This window comes from Theobroma cacao, chromosome 1 (assembly GCF_053813885.1).
Source record: "Theobroma cacao isolate CCN51 chromosome 1, ASM5381388v1, whole genome shotgun sequence".
Lineage (NCBI taxonomy): Eukaryota > Viridiplantae > Streptophyta > Magnoliopsida > Malvales > Malvaceae > Theobroma > Theobroma cacao.
This window is the reverse complement of record NC_142639.1, coordinates 39,308,640-39,329,172: the sequence shown is the minus strand read 5'-3', so window position 1 is coordinate 39,329,172 and position 20,533 is coordinate 39,308,640. Positions and strand designations below refer to the sequence as shown.

Here is a 20,533-nt window from a genome sequence, read left to right as displayed (position 1 = left end):
ATATAATTTTACTCGCTAGGGTATTCGATGCAATCGATAATTCTATGGTCGAAGTAACAGCCAGGTAAGGATTTTTTGTTTTTGGCTTTTTTCTTATGGGGGTCTTCCAGGCCCTGGTTTTTGGTCGATCAAGGGTAAATCTTGTCAAATTATGAGAGTGGATTTTATTTGGAGGGCATGGATACGTCGTCATAATGAAGATGCTGTTGGTACAGGTTGGAGACAGGACAACATGGAACAACCTGATAACGAAACAAAGCATGAAAGTCAGCTTGTGTTAGGTGACATTGATGGTTTGCGGGAGCCCAACGCAACTTTTCTTTCTGATTTGAATCTCCTGATGGTGGCTCTTTCACTGAGCTCTATACGCAACGAAGATTGCTTAAATTTGGTTGACACAGAGAAGACAAGTATTGAAGATCGGGAAGCTAATAAGGGCAAGGCCTACATACCCAGGTTACATTCCAGAAAACGGGAAACCAACGACGTAAAGCTCATGAGACGACAAACACAAAGGATCCAAACATCACCCAAGGATTTTAGGTAAGATTGTATATTTCTTTTGTACGTTACAACCGGTGAGACGGTTGGACTCTAACCTATATATTCCTCTTCTCTTGCCTTATGCTCAGGCACTGCAGAAAAATGTAGACAGGAATGTTATAAATAGGAAGAGAACAGAACAAGAAAAAGATACGATGAAGGCGAGAGCATGTAAAATATTCTTTTGATACAGGTTTTTTATTATTTTATTTTTGGTACTGTAGCATGTGAAATATCCTCTAGGAGCTTTTTCGTTGGCATTGTCGCTGTCGTCGAACAGAATCCATTAAACCCACTGTTAAGGGACAAAATAGAAACGGCAGACATCAGAGACGTTATTCCAGATGGAATTTGGTGACTGTTTTCTTTCACTTTCTGTTTGTAAGCTTTTGTTGCTTCACCCTGTTTCTTTGTCTTGCATTGGAGCGTTGCAAGATTTCCTTCTGCATTTTTCCAAAGTGGATCGAACTCTTTCATTCAAATGCACTGCTAAACGTAACAGTAGTATATGGAATTACAACTATGTGCCTATCTATTCTCGAACTGGGAAGTGGATAAACAAATATCTATGGTAACATTACGAGCTACGACACCATAATGATTATGCATGGATGCATTCACAACATAGAGCAACAATCACATATAGAAATTAAGGCCTGCGGTATAGTGCTTGACGGTTCATCCCAAGTTGCACATACTGATGAATAAACGGCATGCATGCTGAATTGTTGTCCTTGAAATAGTACGAAATCAAAATCCATCACCGGATATTTACCCTAGCAACAATACTTGACCTTAACTGACTGCATCTAACTTGTAAAGTTAAAAATTTCACTTCATATTAAAGCTCACCAATCTACTTATTGAGCAAAATGTCTACAACGCGGCAGAAAGAACACAATCAATATTGCAGAGAAGGCTTAGAAATTGCTTTCTCAGCTTTTATGCAGAGGCAGGCAAATGTGTTTTCTTGCATTGTTCCTTCATCCTTATTGACACAGCACATGAATGAGGAGGAGCTGAAAGCTACAGCGTTCACAAGGAAACATAGGAAACCATGGGAAGAAATTATGGACAGGCTCGTACATGTGTCTCAACTCAAATTTTGTGAGACAAAAAGGTTAAAAAGACCATCCTAATTTACCTTCTCTATATCCCCTTGCCCTACAAAAATAGCACACATCCAATAACTACCAAGTTGAATTGGCCCCCATTTCAGTCCGATATTCTAATCTCAACTCCTAAAATGTCCTTCACCACCTCGTATGTCACAAATGCAATAGCTATTGATGGTACAACCTGGAAAAAGAAATGGATAAACAATATTAAATATGAAACATTGAAGGATGACATATATTTGTATATTCAAATCTACAACAAAATGCCAATTATATTAAAGAACCATCAACAATAGCATGCTATCAAGTATGTTCTTTTCAATACTAGAGAACAACATATAGTAAAGTCGTACTAGTGTACAACCAAAAAAGGGTGGAAATGTTACAGAATTACAAGCTTCAATAGCTAACCCATTCTGGGAAAATAAAGTCATTTGCATCAGTAAAGAAAAACGCTTAATGCAGTAAGTTTTTAGGGTATATGCAAGACAACCAAATGCATTCAGCCAAAGCAGGACTAGTACTCTTACTTCTAACTAGACCTCAATCTTTCCAAATCCACAAAAACTCATCAAGGATAAAAAAACAAAAGAATGCAGAAGTCTTGATAAAGTCATGAACCTTTTGGTCTAGGATAATGCAAACTGCATACGAATCACTATTCTTCTTGACAGTTGAAGAAAACGAATAGAGATTAAAATATTCCTCATGCATTCAGTATATAAGTCTTCTCTTGTCCAAAGTAAAATTTCGTGTGAGATATCAATCAAATGAAAAAAAAAATGTAATTCCTACACTTATCTAGAAGTGAACAGAAATGAAAGAAAAGAGCCTGACCTTGACAAAATTAGGGACCAGACCCTTGTATAATGCTCCAAAGCCCTCATGTCGAACAGTTTTCCTGAATGCATCAATCATGCCAGTATACTCAAGAGGGCCCTTGTTCCTACCATCACCAGTGACAACAGAGGCAGCATCTTTCCATCCGACCATTTGCATTCTTCGGCGAATCACATCAAGAGGGTAAGCAACAGTTTGGCCAACAGTTCCAGCAGCAGCCCCACAAGCAAGCCTTGTTGTCACACTCAACTCAGAGTCTTCAACCAATCCAAATGGTTTACTTTTGATTAACCAATCTTTTAGAGATTCATACACAGCAAAGTTCAGACCCACATATGGTATCTGCAAACGTAAGATGAGTTCAAAATCAACATACAACAAATAAAGTAAACATTCCTCTCTGTCAGGTTAGATAATGAATTCACCAACAAATAACTCACTAATCAAATTTGACCACCCAAGCATTATGCATAATTTGAAGGAGTGAGATGGATCTGACTAAAGACTAAGAACTTCGCATGATAAAAGGTAAAAACAACTACATAAAGGTTATTACAAAATTCAACAGAAAGTAAAAGGGGGTAGAATTTTATTTTAGAGGAGTGGAGATTTCATTAGTTATAAAACCCTCAGGAAGAAGGATGCTTCACTCCTCCCCACTTTTTTCTCTCTTCCAAGCCCTTATGTTCTTCCAAGAAGGCATGCTGTCATCACAGCCATTAACAAAAAAAAGCCATATAACTATGAAACTCCAAATAGAAGGAAATAATAACCCACAACTCCAATGACTGAAGGAAGCCAACCCTTGTACAATGCCCGTGGGCCTTCTTCCCGCAACACAGTTAACAGAGCATGGATCATTCCTCTATACTGATAAGGAGACCTCTCTGTCTGCAATATACACAATAAAATGATTAAATGCTCATGTCGCCAAACTACAAGGCACAATCCCTGATATCAGAGAAAGGAAATGCAGCAGCTTAAAACGAAATCAATATTTCATTTGAAGAATTAAAATATTTTTCAAATTTTATACAAATTAATTGAAGAACTAAGAAAGTTATGTCCAAAGTTTATTATTTACTACAAAATAGTCTCTTCCAAAGCTTAATCTTCATAACATTGAGATAGATTAAACAACAGATGAAACATCATGCATCTGCCAAGTAAAAAGATATCTAAGACAATACCTGTACAGTGAGCCTGCCTCGTACCATGTCCATTGGGTAAGTTGCAGACATGGCAATTATTCCAGCACATGCTCCAGCTCCAAGGCGTAAAAGGGGAGTGAGTTGAGCATCTTCTGCAGAATTAACAGCAACAAGAGGAACACTGGTATATGAGCTTTCAAGATTCCAAGGACACCAGAATACAAATTTCATGACATATATGGTAACATCCATGTAGAATATTGGTTTTCTATCCCATGAATGCAGTTCTTCATAACATTAATGAACTTATAGAACATAATTTTTAGTCGTAATAACAAGTTCCACAAGTTATTCCAAAGCCAATGCTCTTATAATACTATTATTATCATGCATGCAAGACCATATGAGCATGTAAAGGACATAAATTAACCTAAAATCATATGTGAATTCTTTATGTGTATCAGATAATGCAAACATGAGATGATTGCTCAGCAAAAAGATGATGACAATATCAGACATACCATTGCCAGTTTGCTGTTGATACAGATACAGTATTCCCCTGTCACAAACAATAACAACGAACCATCAGCAGAAAGAAACACGCCTTGGTACTTCAGTACAAAATTTGAACATGTATGGTAGAAGCAGTGCAAAGGAAGGAAAACTTAGCACCCTCATGGAATCTTATGACTGATAGATTGAAATTGCGTAACCAAAAACGTTTATGCTTAGTATTAGTATGAACATCCTTTTGTCCACAGTCAGACATGGATCCATCGTCAATATTTTAGGGACTAAGTAAACAGTAGCCTAAAAAACAAAACCAATTCCAGTATGATATTGACTCTAACTTAGCAATGAGAACAGAAGGGAAAGTGGAATCAGTCAGTCGACCAACAAAACAATAGTAACAAGTTGAATTGAACAGTGTTCAGGAGTCGTACTTTGAAGCTTGCTCATAGCTGAAGAACTTGACCGCAGAGTTTGGAACAATGCGCGCACAATTAGTACCATTGCCTTTGAAAAGTCCGCGAAAGCCTTCCGTTCTCCAAATGTACTTCAAACCTTGAATTGTTCCGTTGTATTTTATACTATGTGGATTCTGGACCTGCATTTGTTTGGCGCAAAAGAGATTAATCAATTCAGAAATTGAAGTATTTATTTTTCTTCATATAAATAAAAAGCAAATAAATTAAAACAAAAATGAACCTGAAGTAATATTTTTAAACGTTCCAAGGGAGCAACGGCAGTTCGTGACCTGCATATAAAAACGATAAATTAAACAAAAGATGCATTTCAAAAACAATTTTCATTTTTATTGTCCAATTTTAAAACTTGAGAAATTCAATGTTCTCTTCTTGGAAACAATTTCCATCAAGACAAAAAAACACTCTTGACAGAGAGAAAGAGAGAGAGCTCACACTCCACCGGCGACGCCGCCGGCGACGAGAGACTTGCAGATGCTAAGAACAGCATAGCTAGGGGCCTTAACGCCCTCTCTCGCGAGCTTCGCTTCCTCGGCTAGATTCACGATCGTCGAAACCGCGGATTCGCTAGTCTTCACATCCTCCGAAGCCATCGAAAACCAAAAACACACTCAAAAATCCTTTTAAGTCCTCTCTCGCCGCAAAACCCTAACTAGTGTTTTCTGGTAGCTTCAGGGGATCTCGGACTATCGCGAAGGATTACCCGGCGGTCGATCGGCTCGGATCTCCGAAGCGATTTAAAGCAAAAAAAGGCTCCGCATTTCTTTCTTCTCTTTTGTCTAGTTTTTGTGTCGTTGGTTTAAAGAAAGCTGTGGTGGTGACGGCTGCCTTGGGTGCTTGGGAAAGTGAGACCTCAACTCTTTGAGAGCGTGCGCGCCGTTGCTCTGAGAGCGCGTGGGGTTGAAAAAGTTCTTGTGGCTGGAAAAAAGGGCCTTCGGTGGTCACGTGGAGGTGTGAGAAGGGTTTTGTTAGGTAGGATTCATGCAAGGTAAATGGCCGTGTTTGGGTTCAGTAAGGTTCCTGTTGTTACTGTTTTTATCTGTTTGGTCTTTCGTTTTTTTTATTTATTTTTTTACAAAAATTAAAATTTTAAAAAATATTTCTATAAAACAGAACATAAAAAACAAAAATGCAAAAATTTAAAAGGTTTCAAGGAGTGATGAAAGACAACTTCCGAAACTCAAGTCTAAAGTGTAGACTTTAGAACTCATGTAGTTCAAGGCTTTCAAACACAACTTAATTTTTATATAGTTTTATTTAAGTTTAATTGAGTATGAGTTCAAACCTAATATTAAAATATTACTTAACTTTACAAATTTGACAAAAGAACAAGTTAAGTCCAAATATTGTTCAAGGAAAATTCAAATAACTTATAAAAAAATAAATTCATTTCACATATAACTGAATTTATTATGTCAAATTAAATTTATACATAATAAATTAAAAATAATAATAATATATTAAAATTTTAACTGTGATTTTCATCAGGAAAATAATTTTCTTAGATGATTTTATAATTCAAAATGATATTCAATATTACAAAATATTCTTGCATTAATATCATTGGGTTTGAACATTAGACACATATATAATTTAAATAAACAAAAATAAATAAATTTGAAGCATATTACAATATACCAAATTAATGATTGATCTGAACTTGATTACAAATTATGTTTTTTCAAAACACTAAAGACCGAACACACCAGGACTTGTTGGTGACAAAAAGGAGAAAACGGATTGGGTGAGCTGCTCCAGTTATCTTGGGGTGGTCTCAGTAACACCTAATTAAATCGTTATTACGTTAGATGAGAAATAAAAAAACCATAGCATAATTGGGAAACAACACTCGCGAGTGAGCTATACATTCGGTACGGTTCCTACAGTTTGTGTTTTTATGTGTACTGCGTTCGCCAGAGAACGGAAACCTAGAGGATTCGTTTGACGGCGTTGCTCAGTTTACACGTCATGGCATCTTCTTATTGGTTAAGTGGGTCCCCTTCAGAAAATACTAGTTGAAGGTATATTTTCAGGGAATATTTCTTTTTTTGAGAAAAAAACAGAGTCAATGGCAGATTTTCTAATTACCTTGTCATTAATGTTTAAAAATAATACTTCTATGAAATATATTAATAATGTCAACATTATACAAGAAACAAGAAAAATAAGATAAGTATAAATTTGACACTACAGATTTTGACGTGATTGAATTTGAAAAGGGTATTAATTGTGATTTTAAAGAAAATAGATGTAAATTGTGTGTATAACATTTTAAAATATATATTATTTAAAAATATTAAAATAAATTTTTATTATCTTTAATTAAATATTATATTTTTATTTTTGATTAAATAAATTAATCAAAACATTATTTATTATTTTATATTACTTTATACTAATACGGTATACTAACATATTATATAAATAATGATATGATATGTTGATATGGTATGATGATATGATCATATGATATTTTTCAATATTCATATTAGTATTATGTCAAAAATACATAAATGTAAAATGATAAGTGATATTTTGACTAATAACAGTTAATCAATTGTTTGTTATAATTATTTATTTAATTTAAATTAAAAGTAAGCCACCTATCCTTACAAAGACATTTATATAATGGATTTATAGAGACAACAAAATGACTCACACGCGTCCAAACTGTCAACAGAAAATAAGACATCCTTATCATCATCACTCGCCCACTTCGTCTCCATTTTCGGGAAGCCATTTATGTGGACAACAAATTCAAACCATACACGACCACAACTATTGCAAGCCTCTTAATTCCTGAAAATAACTATACTATTGCCTTCTTATTTCATTACCTTTTTATTTCGAAAATAAAATAATTTGAATGTAATTTTTTAAATAAAAATTATATATGTAATTATCATTGAGCCAATGGTTTTCTATTTAAAGCTGATTGGATGATCTCTGCTATAAAAAATCATCTCGACGTGAGCCCGGAGAACCGTTGGGTTGGGGTTAGTTGGTTACACTCTTAGCTTAACTTTCATAGGCTGGACCGTACGGAAGGAAGAGAGGATTAAGCCTGTCATATTAGCCCATCTTGGTCGCAAAAGCCCAGAACCACTTATCTGGTCAATTTTTCAGCATTGTAGGAGAAACCAGCCTAATGGGCTACAGTTCGGCCCTTAGGCCAGATCTTCTTAGTGAATAGTGATAACTGTCAGATTTTCAAATATGAAAGTCTTAAAAGGGTTTTCTCTTTTATTTATTTTTTCTCAACTTTTGTAATATTGTTTTAGGTTAGTAGTGTATTAACAAGAACAAATGAGAGCATGATCTTGACTCCCATAATTGATGAGAAATCATTGTCAAAACAAAAAAACCTAATAAAACAATAAAAAATATAATGATTCATAAAAATTACATGATATACACACTTTTAAAAAGTGAACAGAATTGCGGCTGTCGTATATCATAATATTTATTTAGTTATCATCAGCAATAAGCTATTCACTCACGGAAATCCTAATTATTGATTTTACATCAAAAAGTCTTGTAATTGCCTGATAATGACCATCATTAATCATCATTATATGAAGCAATCAATGCTTGATGATTACATTAAGGATCCCTTAACCAAAATTTTACTAATGATCTGATTTTTGGGCCCAGTATCGGCAACAGTTTGGATTCCAAGTCTCTGAGGCCTATTTCTGTATTGCATGCGACCTCTCTGTCTTTTGCGAAAAGAAAAAGGGGAAGATCAGAAAAGCTTTTGTTTTTTTTCTAAGCAAATATGTCTGTACCGAGAACTACTACACACATTTTCTCATCGCACAGTTAAGAAGAAAACTTTATTTTGCAATTGACAAATGCTTTGTCAGTACTTTACAGCTTAATCCCATACATGTCATCTAACTTTCCCGAACATAATCCGACAAAATAATCTACATAAGTTGAATTTTGGTAGTACATTCGAGGCTGAAAGCAATTCCAAAAGTGAAAAAAAGGGAATGAATCACTTCAATTCAAAGTTTTTCACTGGAAGAAGGAATTGTGACACTGCATCATTATAATTAGCAACAATTCAGAGTACATGGATATTCTTTCTTAATCTATATGAATAAACGGATACATGCATGAACGAGAAGTAATATAATGATTCAATTGTGAGTTTTTCTAACTTGCACGTAAAAGACAATTTCAATTTTAGTTAAAAAGGATTATATGAGTTTAATGAGTTAAAAAGATCATTTACATTGAAATGCAAGTACTATTCAATGGTTTTGAGACCTTTCAATCTATTGGGCAACATTTAGGAACACAAGCGGCACATCACATGGTTTAAGTATTAAATGCACAATAATCAACTGGGACCTTAAGGCTTTTTCCTATTGCATCAAATGCTTATGCTTGTTAAATATAACATTGAACAAAGCACGTTGAGCCTAGAAAACAATGGTTTCGAGGGGAATTATTTCATCAGCCGAAGGGCCAAAGCCCAATAATAATGGTTATGTTAGCATTTTTGAATGTCTCAGTTTCAGCCCATACCATTCACTTCACATTACCCCAGTTACCAGGCAATAAGAACAATTTATATTCCAACAGTTGGTTCTGACAGATTTGGGAAATAACCAACGGCTTACAAAGGTCGGGAATCGGGTTAGGGCTGCTCGGAGGTCCCTTCAAGGCAAGCAACATTTAAGAACTGTGAATGCAACAAATAAATGGAAATGTATTACTGGCCCTAGAGGTACAAATTCTGGTCAATTCATGAAGGGTTTAGTTGGTGGGTTCTTTAGAATCCAAGAAAGTCCCCTCACAGATTAATGTATGCGTGCAAAGAGTGATATGCATGAACTTCGTACCACATAAATCGTTTTCAATTCCAGTGACCCGGGTCAGTTTACTTAACCATGAAACCACGGATTTAATTTCCATCTGACACGCACCTCTCCTATGATTGTCAACTTGTTCCAATCATTTCATAGCCGGGATTTTGTGACTAATCAGCAGTTACCAGTCCCTTGGTCTCTGTTTCTCTCTATCTGTATGCTTTTTGACTCCGAGAAGGGCCCTGATATTTCTTTTCATTGACTTTCTAACCCCTCGACATCATCAAAGTTCAACTCCTCAATTGTTTGTTCAACCTTTAAATGATTTTATCAGGAAAAACCATTTCCAGGAATCCCTTTGTACCTCCTTGGAAGGTGTATCTTAGTTTAAGTTGGATAAATTGATAACAAAGATGTTACCTTGAGCAGATTCCTTTTTATGATAAAATACTGAAGCTTCATCAGTGGCACTTGTCTTTTGGCCATGAATCCATGATATGGTCAGCATGGTCTTGTTGGAAAAAGAATCGGCAAAATACATGTATTTGTCCCCTCGATGAACTGTTTGTAATCATGACGAAATTAAACAAAAACTTGGGGACAAGCGAGCAATCGGGACATTGAAGCCAAAGGGTCCTTTCCTTAACCTAGCTGATCAATAGTAATATAGTATCTCATCATCCTAGGCGAATCTATATTCCAACTTAGGGTCTACCAGGTACATGATTGAATTTTAATCATAGCAATAATTGTTGACAGGTGAATTAAATATTTTAAAAGCATTAGTTGATGTCTCATACATGAAGATTTTTTTAAACACTTAGTATCTCTTTGAATATGATAGATATATATATATATATCATAATTGACTAAAGATATAATATTTTAATTTCAATTCCTAAAAAAAGTGATTTTATTAGCATAACTCATTGCCCAAAATCCAAAAAAAAAAAGAGTCAGGATTTGTTGTCCTTAGCCTAGCTAGGGTGTGCCATGCAACGATGGGTGTCATTCTCTGACAGCCTGGTGGGTGATAGCCTGATTAGGACTGAAGAGCGTGGAGGTGGTGGAATTAGAGCTAAAGAGCTCAAAGAAAAAACAGTGAAAGAACGGGAGGAAAATTAAACGTGGTCATCTTACCTAGGGATTTCTTAGGGAGGATTTTCTTGTGGCATTTACTGTGGGTTATTCGGATTAGCTATGGCTTGTTTTGAGTGATTACCTTTCATGGTAATATCAACAAAATATTAGTATCATAATTCAAAACCCAAGTTAATTAAACATGAGTTACATGACCGCAAAAGCTTTCCTTTTTAATGAATTTAAAAGATTTTAAATGTATGTCTTATTGAAGTTAATTATGATTTGAAATTTTATTTATTTTTTAATTTTGTGCATTGAAATTGGTAATGTGATGTTTATGTGTACGTGTACGTATATAAATACATATGCTCAAATCTTAATTTTTTCATCCTTACCTAAAGTGTTTTTTTTTTGTTTTAAAAAATAAATTAAAATGAAGAAGATGGAGATGGTATTTCATATTTTTCTTAAGATAAAAACTCATGGCAACGCCAGATAATTAAGTAAATGAAGCTTTTGAGATGTCTTCCACGCAGCCTATTATACCCAAATTTGTCATGACTTCCGAATTTAATGTTTTTTTTTTCTTTTCTTATAATCGGAACTTATCAGACCTGTTAATAGTTAATAATCAGATGAAAAACCCATTCAAAAATTTCTTATTTTCTAGAGTTTAGGTCTCTCTCAACGTCCACTTGCATCCATTTTAATCGGCAAGTTGCTTTGCTTTCCACGTAAAGCAGAGAGAGAAACAAAGTATTCATGTTTAGACGTAAGGAAGATAAAAGATATTGGAATTAAATAATTGATGGAGCGAGAAGAATGCTTATCATTTTTTAAGTAACGCTATTATGTTTAATTAATTTTAGTTTATTGCATTAAACAAAGTTCAAGGAATGCTACATCAGGCCAACCTTTGATTACGTCGTCTTGAAAATCATTCTTTTAATTTGTTCAGATCATGAAATTAGGGACCTACGATATATATGAAAATGCACAGTGGGAACCCGCGTGAGGCAAGCATCAAAATTGGAAGTCTATTTAATACTTGATTAATGAATTAATTTAAAGGATTAATTAACCTTGAAAAAGTAAACCCATAATATACACAGTAATATTCGATTAATTTGACCAATGAGGATTACCATATATTTGTTTCAATTAATTAAGTATTAATAGGTTGAGATGTAGTGTTGTTAGTTTGTGTGTCGAAAAATAATCTACAAGTTACCAATTTAAAACGTCACTGTAGCCGCATGTGGCAATGAGGAGCCAATAATTGTTACCAAGAAAGTTGGATTTCCCCTATGGAAATTTTGGCAGATTTCCCGACGTCGGCAGGAAAAGCATACCTTTATGTAGGTGGGGAGAGTAGGAGCAGGACGCATAAGACAAAAGAAAAAACCTACAACATCGTTCGTGTCTCTATGCTTTGAGTTGAATACAGTCGAGCTTTAAGGACATATGGTTGTTTATGGCTAAACTTCAGCAGCCTTTCGGTCGGTGCTGAGACAAGAGCACCAAGTACGGCGGGCGGGCGGGCAGGCAGGGAGTCCCTTCGAGCAAAGCTAAGTAAAGCAAAAGATGAAAGGCAAACGTTTATCACGTTAGGAAACAAAAGAACAAAAAAAACCATATTTAAGAACTTAAGGGTCACTCGTTTCTTGTTGTGGGATTTTATTGGACAAGGCCGAAGGTTTAGTACTACCTCCACGTGGGTAAATCACTGTTGCTTTTCTTCTCATTATGCTTCTTCTTTATCTTTGTCGGCGGGTTCAATAGTCACTTATTTCACATTTTGAGAAAGTTGGGGTCCTAACTAGGCAAAAGAAGGAAAAAACCAAGAGTGGGTGGGGGCTTTTGAGAACAATATGAAAATCTAATCATTGTTCTAATCAATTGCATTTCTTACAGTCAATGGGCAAGCCAATGGATATGTTGATTGGGTTTGAATTTTTTAATCTCTTACTAAGATGGATTACTATATTAACATATATAACAGTAAGAGTAAAGCAAAATGGTCTCGTTTCTCTACTTTGCAAGTAAGTTTTCTTCGGCTTTTTTTTAATCAATCCTTTTAATGGTAATAAAGATCAATAAGTAAGATCAAAATATAGTCTAATTAACCCCAAAAAAAAAAAAAAGAACTTGTGCTAGAATTATGGAGCTCCAAAGGGCAAGGGCACATGTTACCTCAATATCCCCAAAGCTAAACAGAAACTGATTTCGGCGCTTATACGAAGCACGAAGAACATGTGCTGAAATAAATTCCTGTTAGAAATTTGAAAATGAGAATCAATATCGCCAATTATTGGAATGAAAACCTTTGAGAATGAAATGTGTCCTAACCAAGGCAAATTCACCATTTTCTCTAACCTTGAAAGTTCAAAGTGTTATCCAACCAAATCCTTTGGTCAGCATCTCAAATCCCACAAATTAACTGGTGTCACTATATAGTATACCCTCACCTTTAAGCATAAAGAAACTGCATGCTTTAGGACAGTGATTTAATGGTTAATAACAAGCTGCACGTTTTTAGTGTTCAAATTATCTATGCCTTGATCGGAATTTTATGTTATAGAAAGTGTCTGACAAATCAACTGGAGACTTACAATACTATGTTGGTCGAAAGACTAATAAAATTGCTTTGTTAAAAAAAATGAAAAAACTGTACTGGTTGTATGTTTTGATTAACTAGCCAAGATAATTAAACTTATTATCAATTGATTTTAAATTGAATTCCACCTAATGATTGGAGGCCAGAAATGAGGAGAGAGAAGAAAAGTGAAATGGAAGGAACAAAGTGTATTTATATAATTATATAGATTTTAAATTAATATTCAATTTAAAATCAATTGATAATAGGTGTAGAGTTCTTTATTATACTTATACATTAAGGATATTTTCAATGTAATAGAATTCACAGAAAAAATAACTAGTTTTTACTTGGATATCCATAATTTAATACACACACACGGTTAGAAAGGGTCCATTTTCTAATTAATGTTTCAGCCTTCCAGGTGCACTATTTTCAATAGAGAATCCTTTTTCTTTTTTCCTTTTTTGTTTGATTTCGGAACAGAGAAAAGAATTATTGATGGGCGAAATGATCACAGTACCCCATATTATTTTGCTTTACTCCTCGTAATGTTCACCTTGTACAGCAGGATGGATGATTTGCTGAACGACAAGACGAGGCAATAAATCATCGCAGTTGGGGAAATGGGAAAACAGTAGACTGTCGTTGGCAGTCGCGCCTCCCAAACAACAAAAGCCAATCAGAAACAAAGAGACGAGAGATCATAGAGTACTACAGATTCCCACCTCCTTTAAATTAGCATAAATGATTAATCCTGCTAAAAAAATTAATGGACAGCTTCAGAGAATATATATATATACTGCAAATTGGCTTTTTTGAAGCAGCTGCTTGTCCGTTATGAAAAAGAGCATCTATTTACAAAGCATCTCATGATCGAAGGTTTTTAGTTTTTAGCCAAATATGATGTAACATATCCCGGATATACATAAGAGGAATTTCTGTCCTTGATTTGAGCTTTTCACGGGGCAAGCTTTTCCCTTCAATAATTTTCCAATATGCTTACACGTAAGTTTTAACAGTCACCTCTCCGCCTTCTCATTTGTCCGGGGTGAGCTGTTTTCCGTATGCAAATATGAGGCAACAGAAAATTTTATGTGCTATAGCTGCTTCCAACCACAAATTATACGGCGCCGCTTGCAACAGAGATAACCAATGAGTTCAATTGAATGTGAAACACCAATAATGTGTGATGGAAAATATTGGAATTGTTGATAAGTTTTTTTGACTTTGCATCTCCACTTTAATCCTGTGGATTCAATTGTTTTCTCCGCTGAACTATTTCTCTCGCTTGGTGGTGGCAAATTCACAATCACCCACGATTTAGTTTGATCCTGCAAAACAATTAAGACGTCCTTTGTTGTTTCCTTCTTAGATGATCTTTAGCAATGGCGTCGCGATTGTTGAAATGCTAGTTATTTATCTTGCATTACCATGCACGTTGATGGCATATTTCCTTCCTGATTAAAAGATTAGCTTTTCAATTATTTCAATTCTTAATTAACATCGTATTAGAGTTAGAGGTATGTGTGTTGGAAACATTCAAGCCAAAAGTAAGGAGGAGGGTTTACCACTGCGATTTTGAAGATCTCCCAAACATGGGATACCTCACTACACTTGCCTCATGTGTAATGATAGAAAATTCTATTAATGTTTCCCCTGATTAAAGTTTCAAAGCTTGTAATAATTCATATTTGACTTAATCGTTGTTCGTTTATTATTATTAATTAAAACAAATAAAAGAAAATAACAAAAGAATGTGGAAAGGCTCTTGTCCAAAAGTATGTTGACCAATAAACAAATAAATAAATAAAAGAATAGAATTTAAGGTTCTAATCCTCCATTTCTTGGACCATCTCATATGTTAGAAAAGAATAAGTTATTATTGTAAATATGCACCACTCTAGCTCAATTAGATTTAACAAGGTATGCATTAAGCTTCTCGTAAGATTACTTAAAATGATCAATAAATATGCCCATTGAAAATCTTCCAAGGTAAAACGCATGCATCCTATCATTCAACTTGAACAAATAGAATTTTCTTTGTTTTTTGTTTTTTCAAATTTAAAAAATAGTATCATTTTCAAGAGATACCTATCCAATGAAGTACTTTTGTTTGTTGATGTAACTTTTCTTCTAGTTTCGGACTGTGTTGATGATATTGTTTCGTGTTGTGCAGATTGTTGTCTTGTATTACCTTTTTCGATAAATAAAGCTGCTTCACTTATCAAAATCCAAATGTCAATATCATTTTCGCCCACAGTGTGAACCTTGTGGAATTGAGGGAAATGTTGCTGCTGCCTAACTATATCATAAAGCCGTGCAATGCAGCCTCTTGTGTACTGAAAGAATAGGTTTTACTATCTCGTGCACCTCAAATTTGTCCAGTCAAATCATCGCGCTGCGCATGCACAAACCAACTTATTCTATTAAACCACGTCTGAATCAATATGTGAGCAGCACTCGCTGTCAGGATAAGGTCTGAGTCGGACCATCTTTTCAAACTGAAAACTATATGGCCTCATATCAAAAACAGAAAGCGGATATATATTTCCCCTTTTATGGACTGTGGAGAATTTGATATATATATATATATATATATGGTTTGTCGGGTGTAGGCTTAAGTTAAGGAGGGCAAAAGCAACAAGTTTTCATCTATTTATTTGCTCTTTGTAAAGTCTGAAATATTTGTTGCTGATTATCAGAAAGTAAATTCTTCTTTGTTAAGGTTGGGAAACCTTTGTGATGACATGAGAAATTATTGCCGTCATTCAAAGACTTGATAATTCTTGTATCAATAATTTTTAATTTTATAGGAGAAAGTAGGTGTAATTCACTATAGAAAAGCGTTCTTTTTTTTTTTTTTTAAGCAAAAGAAACGTACCTGTTATCTGACATCACCACCCTTTCTAATTTCTCGTAACAAATGATGTTGTACAGAAGGGCCAATGGGTCCCTAAACTTCACATACTTTTCAAGTTTAAAGCGTGGGTGTGCTTGTAAATAAGCTACCCACTCATTGGTCAGCCGAAAGGTTTCAACTAAAAACTGTCATGCAAAGCCTGTCGTGCCTCCTGTTAATATTGCATTCTGTTAACCATTGCAAATGCAATATTAACATTTCAAGTACTAAACTCATAAACTGACAAGTCATTTTCCTCGTAATTTTAAGTGGAGGAGAAAACGAAATGCAATTTCTGCCTCGGAACCTTCACCCGTTAGGTTTATAGGAATTCGAATTGTTTCTTTCACAGACCAAGAAAGTAGTACAAAAATAGTTCGTCAAAATTACCTGGTTTTCAGGACCACTGGTGAATGCGAAACTGTAGACTTATCACTTGTAATTTTGCGTACAAAAATATAAGGAAATAGTCAGACTTTGACACTTGTTTCTTCCTTCCCTTGATGCTACCATTTTTCTTTTTAATTTACCTTCTCTTTTTTCTTTCTTCGTAATTATTCAGGGACTAATGGGAGTACGTCCAATTTTCTTGTACATAATTATGGAAAGGACGTGCGATAGGCCATGTCATCTGTCACGGTCGACGCGTTGGAAAGGATGGGCATCCGTGCACTGAATGTAGCTTACACCTTAATTTACTACTTTGGGCCCGCGAATAGGCCCGGAGGGCAAGTCAAAATCTAATTGTGTGCTGTGTATCTGTGATCTAATACCAAAACGCCCCAAACATTGTTAATACTTAAAAGGTTTTTTTATTTTTATAATATAAAAAGGGGGTGAAATGGTCAATTTCTCTCCTCTATGGGCTCTGAAGCCCAGTAGTCTTAATCATGGAAAGAAATTAACAAAGAATTTCGAATTCAATATGTTGACGTTGAATTTTAAAAGTTGTTCACGAATGCAGATTTTTTTAAAAATTTTAAATTATTTAAAATTTGTTAAATAAATTGTTATTATTTTATTATATATTTAACTAAATTTTTTTATATTTTTATTTTTATTTAATTTTTTTATAATTAAATTTTAATTAATTATTATTACTTAAAATATAACTTATTATAATATAATCACGCGATACTAATGTATCGTTAATAAAAATAATAAAAAATATTACATAATCATATAATCATATTATATCAACATTTCACATTACCTTTCATTTTGTCATGTTAATATATCAAATTAATATCACGTAACAATATAACAATATTTTAATTAACAATAAATAATAAATTATTAATTATAAAAACTTATTTGAGTTAAATAAAAATATAAAAATTTGATTAAACGTAATAAAAGAAAAATAATTTATTTATCTTTTAAAATTATTTAAAAAAATTTAAGTATTATGCCATTTGGAATTAATCTGTCACTTGTAGATAAAAATGAAAATGTGCATAAATATGGGGGGTATTTATTAATGTTTTAAAACTGTATAGCAATTCAGTTAGGGACCCAGCAAATTTTTTGTTAACTATGATTAAGACAATAAAAATGGGAAGTGGCAATAACCTAATTCTCTGATTTAAAATTGAAGGTGGAAAAAACAGTAACTTTGGGGGGCATCAAATTAAACTTTTTGTTGCTAGCAATATTAGAAAATGACCTTTTACATGAAAAAAAAATGTTAAAGCTGATGATGTTTATATATGTGCGGCCCCCACCGAGTGACATGAGTGGGGGGTTTTGGGCTTCCGCCTGCGCCCCATGTTGAACGGCAACAACAACATCCCGGATGAGTCAAAGCGCACAAAAAGCCACCATTGATAGTGTTAGCTAGTAGAAGTTGGTGTCAGGACTCGGGATACGTTATTTTCAGTCATTTTTCAATCTGCAATGCAGTTTTTAACAGAAACTTAATACCCTTTCTGGTCATTTATGATTAGTTACATGCACTTGTCTTTTTACCAGCCAAAATATCGCGATATAAACAATTTATTTATAAAACTTTGCTAATTAAATTTAAATGTTTTTAATTTAACTATATATAAATTTTTTTAAAAAAATAATCAATGATCGATATTTTTATTAATTCGGTTATGAATTTTGAATATAATTATAATTAATTAAAATAATCAAATAAAATATTTTTATAATAAATTAATACTAGAATAAAAAAATTAAATTGAATTAACATAATTGAATCAATTTCGATTTTCATGTATTAATTAATGTTAACCATTAGCTACAACATAGGATCTTGTAGCCTGGCAGCTCTGTACTTCTTCTGCCAATGTTTCCAGGCTTCCCAACATATGCAGTGAAGCAAATTAACAAATTTTAATCCATCCAAAGTTCACTATATAGGATGCTAGCAAGGGGGAGGGGGCGGGATTAGAGGTCACCGGGCCTATCAAGCACATCCCTGGTTGTGTGTCATTGTCAATATAGGAAAAAGTTCGTTACAAATGAATGCCGAAAAGGGTAGCAAATCATTATGAATGAAAACAAAAAAAAAAAAGTAAAGGTTTAAAAAGATAAATCCGCTCCAAAGCTTTGATTCTCCTCTGAAGTTACTTAAAGAAAACCAGCCGAATGAAAAAAGTTTGGGATATGAGTCATGATTCTCTTTTTAAATTATATTATATACATTTTTTATTAAATTAAATATTACGTATATGATTTTAAACATTGTTACTAGGTTTCATATTAACAATTATTTCCACTTGCTGTACCAATTTTAGAAATGTTCGCTGAAGGTAATATTTTTCTTAAATAATTTAAAAGCAAGAAAAATAAATAATGTAGGAGATCAATTTATGCACTATATCATCCCTTGCAACGTGCAAATGTAAATGGAAGTAACAGAATTCTATCAATAAATAGCTTGGTTTCGAGATTCAATCATGCCAAATAATTGAAATCCATAAATATGCTTATATGGTTAAAGCACTTGACACATTAGATTCAATTTACTAATGCTAAGCTATACATACATATGACCACAAAACGTTGTCGGTTCTGGAACACACTACGCTGTCTCAAAGGTTTTGCCGACATATGTATTTGGAGCCCCACCAACATTTCGAGCCGTCACATTATTGCTCCACCATATCCCTTGTGGTCATGCCCAATCCGAATCACCTCACCATCGCCTTTTGGTATATGCCTTCAGTTAGCTTGTATCAATCCGTATTTAATAAGTGATATTTAGTTTTTTTTTTAAATAATTTTGGATAAAAATGTGTTCTTAACAAATATCATAGAGGTCCAAATAACATCATTTTTTTAGTTTTTTATATAAAAATAAAAAAAATTTGATACTTAAAGAGTTGAGTTTGATTTTTTTTATCTTCAATATAAAAAATACATATATGATGAATGTTTGACAACTATAAAAGGAAGTTTAGTTAGAGGACCACCCTAGACTCTTATGATCAATCAAATTCTTATATCTACTTAAGGAAGATTAACTAAATTCCACGCCAAGCACATTAATCTTAATTATCAAACCACCGATTTTTCATCAATATATTCCTAGTACTATTATTACTCGTGTACAATAAATACAATTAATTTGCCTTATAAGGCGAAAAAGTTTTAACCACGAAGGGCATTGATCTCTTGGACATATGGTGCACTTTGAATTATTGTATAGTTTTTACTGTTATGTAAATCAAAAACTTAATGTACTATTGGTGTATCATTGACAGCTTATATACTGTGTCAATGTAAATGGAGTAACAACTTAAAAATTACTATTAGCTTTACCAAATTTATAAAATATATAAACCCCTCTATGTTGGCATGTTGTTTTAAATGATGCATTGCATTTATAATTTGTTAAACCTAAATCTAATGTAAGAGCATAGTAGTATAAGAGATCCAATAATATGTATAACAAGAAAATAAAATTAAGATCTATAACTCATTTCAAAGTAATTTATAATTTTTTTTCGATCAAGTATCCCTCATGAGTTTGTACTATCAGTGAATCAAATATTGCTATCTTTATAACAAATAAATTTAAAAATTAAAAATTATCAAAAATCAATTTTTATAATTTTAAAATATTTATTTAAAAAGATTTTTAAATTTTTATTGTTCATATATATATGAGATGACACTATATGATCAAGTGATAATGTATAAGTATCATATAGGAATAATGTATCAAATATAAATAATTATTGATCACACGTTTATATACTTGTAGAAAAAAATATTGTCTATGTAAAAGGGAACTCATTGACTTGTTTGGAATGACATTACATTATATTTAAAGTTGAATACAAGGAATTAAATTCATAATACGAAAGAACCTTACCTTACATAGTTACACTATTGCAATTTGACTATTGAATGGTCATATGCACCAACTCTCTTGAAAAAAGATAAGCTGAGTATATAGATAAGATTAGACACAAATGAAGATACAATGTATTTACCATAAAGAGGTAAATTGATTATTGAATATAAAGATGGTAATGAGTA

The 20,533-nt window shown here is 33.4% G+C and overlaps 1 protein-coding gene across 1 annotated transcript; it reads right to left on the bottom strand.

The window, feature by feature from the left end:
* Window positions 1-1,357: 1,357 nt before the first annotated feature.
* On the bottom strand, window positions 1,358-5,549 carry LOC18614017 (mitochondrial adenine nucleotide transporter ADNT1). Its single transcript, XM_007051553.3, has 8 exons — window positions 5,074-5,549; window positions 4,862-4,910; window positions 4,597-4,760; window positions 4,174-4,211; window positions 3,692-3,804; window positions 3,279-3,392; window positions 2,499-2,843; window positions 1,358-1,842 (listed from the first exon to the last, which is right to left on the bottom strand). The coding sequence occupies exons 1-8, from the start codon at window positions 5,229-5,231 to the stop codon at window positions 1,759-1,761; spliced, it is 1,065 nt and encodes a 354-aa protein (XP_007051615.2). The 5' UTR covers window positions 5,232-5,549; the 3' UTR covers window positions 1,358-1,758.
* Between the last annotated feature and the right edge of the window lie 14,984 nt (window positions 5,550-20,533).

Excerpts from the sequence above, each read along its gene's own strand:
- LOC18614017 (XM_007051553.3), bottom strand. The coding sequence starts at position 5,231 with ATGGCTTCGGAGGATGTGAAGACTAGCGAATCCGCGGTTTCGACGATC. Across the intron at positions 4,761-4,861 it reads GTTTAAAAATATTACTTCAG|GTCCAGAATCCACATAGTAT; the intron begins GTTCATTTTTGT and ends AAACAAATGCAG. Across the intron at positions 3,805-4,173 it reads TCAACAGCAAACTGGCAATG|AAGATGCTCAACTCACTCCC; the intron begins GTATGTCTGATA and ends TTAATTCTGCAG.